General features: G+C 35.4%; 1 protein-coding gene across 2 annotated transcripts in view; it reads right to left on the bottom strand.

Moving 5' to 3' along the window:
* The window catches only part of Ctnna3 (catenin alpha 3), a 1,475,129-nt gene that overhangs the window by 58,750 nt on the left and 1,413,184 nt on the right, over positions 1 to 3,195 (bottom strand). For both annotated transcript variants that reach the window (XM_021205680.2, XM_029542317.1), the window contains exon 16: positions 2,927 to 3,032. In XM_021205680.2, coding sequence (XP_021061339.1) covers positions 2,927 to 3,032 — 106 coding nt within the window. The remainder of the gene's footprint in view (positions 1 to 2,926; positions 3,033 to 3,195) is intronic.

The raw sequence follows: 3,195 nt of genomic DNA, 5'->3' as shown, positions 1-3,195 counted from the left end.
ATGACCATCGTGTGGATACTTAATTCCTCCTTAGAATAAGGAACAAAATACCCATGAATGGATATAGGTACAGAGACAAAATTTAGAGCTAAGATGAAAGGATAGACTATCCAGAGACTACCCCATCCGGGAATCCATCCCATCATCAGCCATCAAACCTGGGTACTAATGCACATGCTAGCAAGATTCTGCTGAAGGGACCCTGATATAGTGGCCTCTTGTGAGGCTATGCCAGTGCCTGGCAAACAGAGTCGATGCTCACAGTCAGCTATTGGATGGAACACAGGGCCCCCAGTGGAGGAGCTAGAGAAAGTACCCAAGGAGCTGTAGGGGCATGCAACCCTGTAAATGAAGCAACAATATGAACTAACCAGTACCCCCTGAGCTCGTGTGTCTCTAGCTGCATATGTAGCAGACGATGGCCTGATTGGCCATCACTGGGAAGAGAGGCCCCTTGGTCTTGCAAACTTTATATGACCCATCACAGGGGAACGCCAGGGCCAAGTTGTGGGAGTGGGTGGGTAGGGGAGCAGGGGCGGGAGGGGATATAGGGAACTTTCAGGATAGCATTTGAAATGTAAATAAAGAAAATAATTTTAAAAAAAGAAAAAAAAGAAAAAAAAAGAAAAAGGTCAAGTAACATATAAAGGCAGTCCTATTAGAATTACACCAGACTTCTCAACAGAGACTATGAAAGCTAGAAGAGCCTGGGCAGATGTCATACAGACCCTAAGAGAACACAAACACCAGACCATGCTTCTATACCAGCAGAACTCTCAATTAATTTCCATCTCCAATAGATGGAAAAAATAAGATATTCCATGATAAAAACCAAATTTACACAATATCTTTTCACAAATCCAGCCCTACAAAGGATAATAGATGGAAAACACCAACACAAGGAGGGAAACTACACCCTAGAAAAAAACAAGAAAGTAGTCTTTCAACAAACACAAAAGAAGATAGCCACACAAACATAATTCCAACTCTAACAACCAAAACAACAGGAAACACCAAGCACTTTTCCTTAATATCTCTTAATATCATCAATGGACTCAATTCCCCAATAAAAAGACATAGACTAATATACTGGATACATAAACAGGACCCAGAATTTTGCTGCATAGAGGAAATGCATATCAGTGACACAAACAGGCACTACTTCAAAATAAAAGGCTAGAAAATTTTTTTCCAAGCAAATGGTCCCAAGAAACAAGCTGGAGTAACCATTCTAATATCAAATAAAATTGACTTTCAACAAAAAGTTATTTAAGAGTCGGGCTTAGTGGCGCATGCCTTTAATCCCAGCACTTGGGAGGCAGAGGCAGGTGGATTTCTGAGTTCGAGCCCAGCCTGGTCTACAGAGTGAGTTCCAAGACAGCCAAGGCTAAACAGAGAAACCCTGTTTCGACCCCCCCAAAAGTTATTTAGAAAAAATAAGGAAGGACACTTTATACTCATCAAAGGAAAAATCTTCCAAGATGAACTCTCAATTCTGAACATCTATGCTCCAAATGCATGAGCATCCACATTCATAAAAGAAACTTTACTAAAGCTCAAAGCACACATTGAACCTTACACAATAATAGTGGGAGACTTCAACACCCTACTCTCAGCAATGGACAGATCATAGAAACAGAAACTAAATAGATTAGGAAATTCTGAACTTTAAGATGACAAAGTTTGGTTTTAGATATAAATGCTAAGTTATGTGTCAAAAACCATTAGCTTAAGTTCTCGATAGCGTTTGAAATGTAAATAAAGAAAATAAAAAAAAAAAAGAAGTACTTCAAACTTGGGGTGGTCTCAGATTTTTAAAAATAATTTAATAGTCTAAACCTTTTGAGAACCCTTACTTGGAAAATCAGAAATTTCAAGTCTTGTGAAATCCAAAACTACTTGAGAGCCATGCTTGCTTCTAGAGTTTCAAATGATCACTGCTTAATCTACATTACACAACACATTAATATAAATTTTAAAATGTTTAAAATAGCAAGCTATTGATACAAACAATGTGCACTCAAAACAAACAAACAAACAAACAAACTACTTTTCTCTGGTACATTTCTCTGACATTTATTGGTTCTCCATTATACCCACAAATATATTATCAGATTAAATTTTCTCATGTTCCCACAAGGGATGTATAAGAGGGAGATGGGACAGAAACAATCATACTAAAAGGTATCTCTTAGTATAAGGAAGGTGTAATGTGGTGTATATGCAAATTCAAAATGGTACTTCCCCTAGAGGAAAATATTAACTATGAGGTTAAATATGATAATAAATATATAATAAATGTATTCATATTACACCCCTTTCTGAAGTATTAATTTTTCACTATTCAGACAAATTTATAATATGGGCACTGCTTAAAAATTGTTTTAAAAATCTGTGAAAAACACAAGGGAAAAAAATGAAAGTCGTGCAGAATCACCAGTCTGCCTAACAGTTACATAACTCCTACCACTGACATCTTTACTTTATTGTCCTAATAAGGCTGCAAGGTGTTAATGTCAAACAGCTAACATTTTAGAAGATTAAAAAGTGTGAACTACTAAAATCAAGGAAAAGAGAACATCCATTATGCCATTATAGCCAATTAAAATACATTTAGTTCATTTCAATCTGATAAAGCTGACTTTAACATAAAGTATATTTAAAGATATATATATATATATCTTTAAATATACTTTATGTTATATATATATATTTTTTTTTCCTAAAACTAATCTTACATTTTTAGTGTTTATTGTCTCACAAGTTGCATAATTACAACATTATACATTTTTGAAACTCCACTATAGTAAGCAAATGTATTCAATAGAGTTTAAAATCATAGTCATTCAGCTTCGCTGTAGTCAATAATTAAGCAGAAGAGAACAAACAGTGAAGACTTTCCTATGTCTATTTATAAGTAGCTCACCTGGTTAGCAATTTGCCGAGCAAGAACATCCATCCTTGATCCTGACTCTGATATCATCTTAGCTGCATAGATTACATCAGTGGTATGCTTTAGTGGTCCTTTCCCCCTGAAAACAAATGGCACATATTAGTTTTGTTGGTTTATAGAGAAATAGATAAAATATAATTAATATGCATATATTAAAACATACTTTATTATTTTTAGTCACTTTTAATGTGTATATGTTTCTCTCTCTCTCTCTCTCTCTCTCTCTCTCTCTCTCTCTCTGT

This window comes from Mus pahari, chromosome 9 (genome assembly GCF_900095145.1).
Source record: "Mus pahari chromosome 9, PAHARI_EIJ_v1.1, whole genome shotgun sequence".
Lineage (NCBI taxonomy): Eukaryota > Metazoa > Chordata > Mammalia > Rodentia > Muridae > Mus > Mus pahari.
Note: the sequence above shows the minus strand (reverse complement) of the source record. Positions and strands in the feature narration are given on the sequence as shown.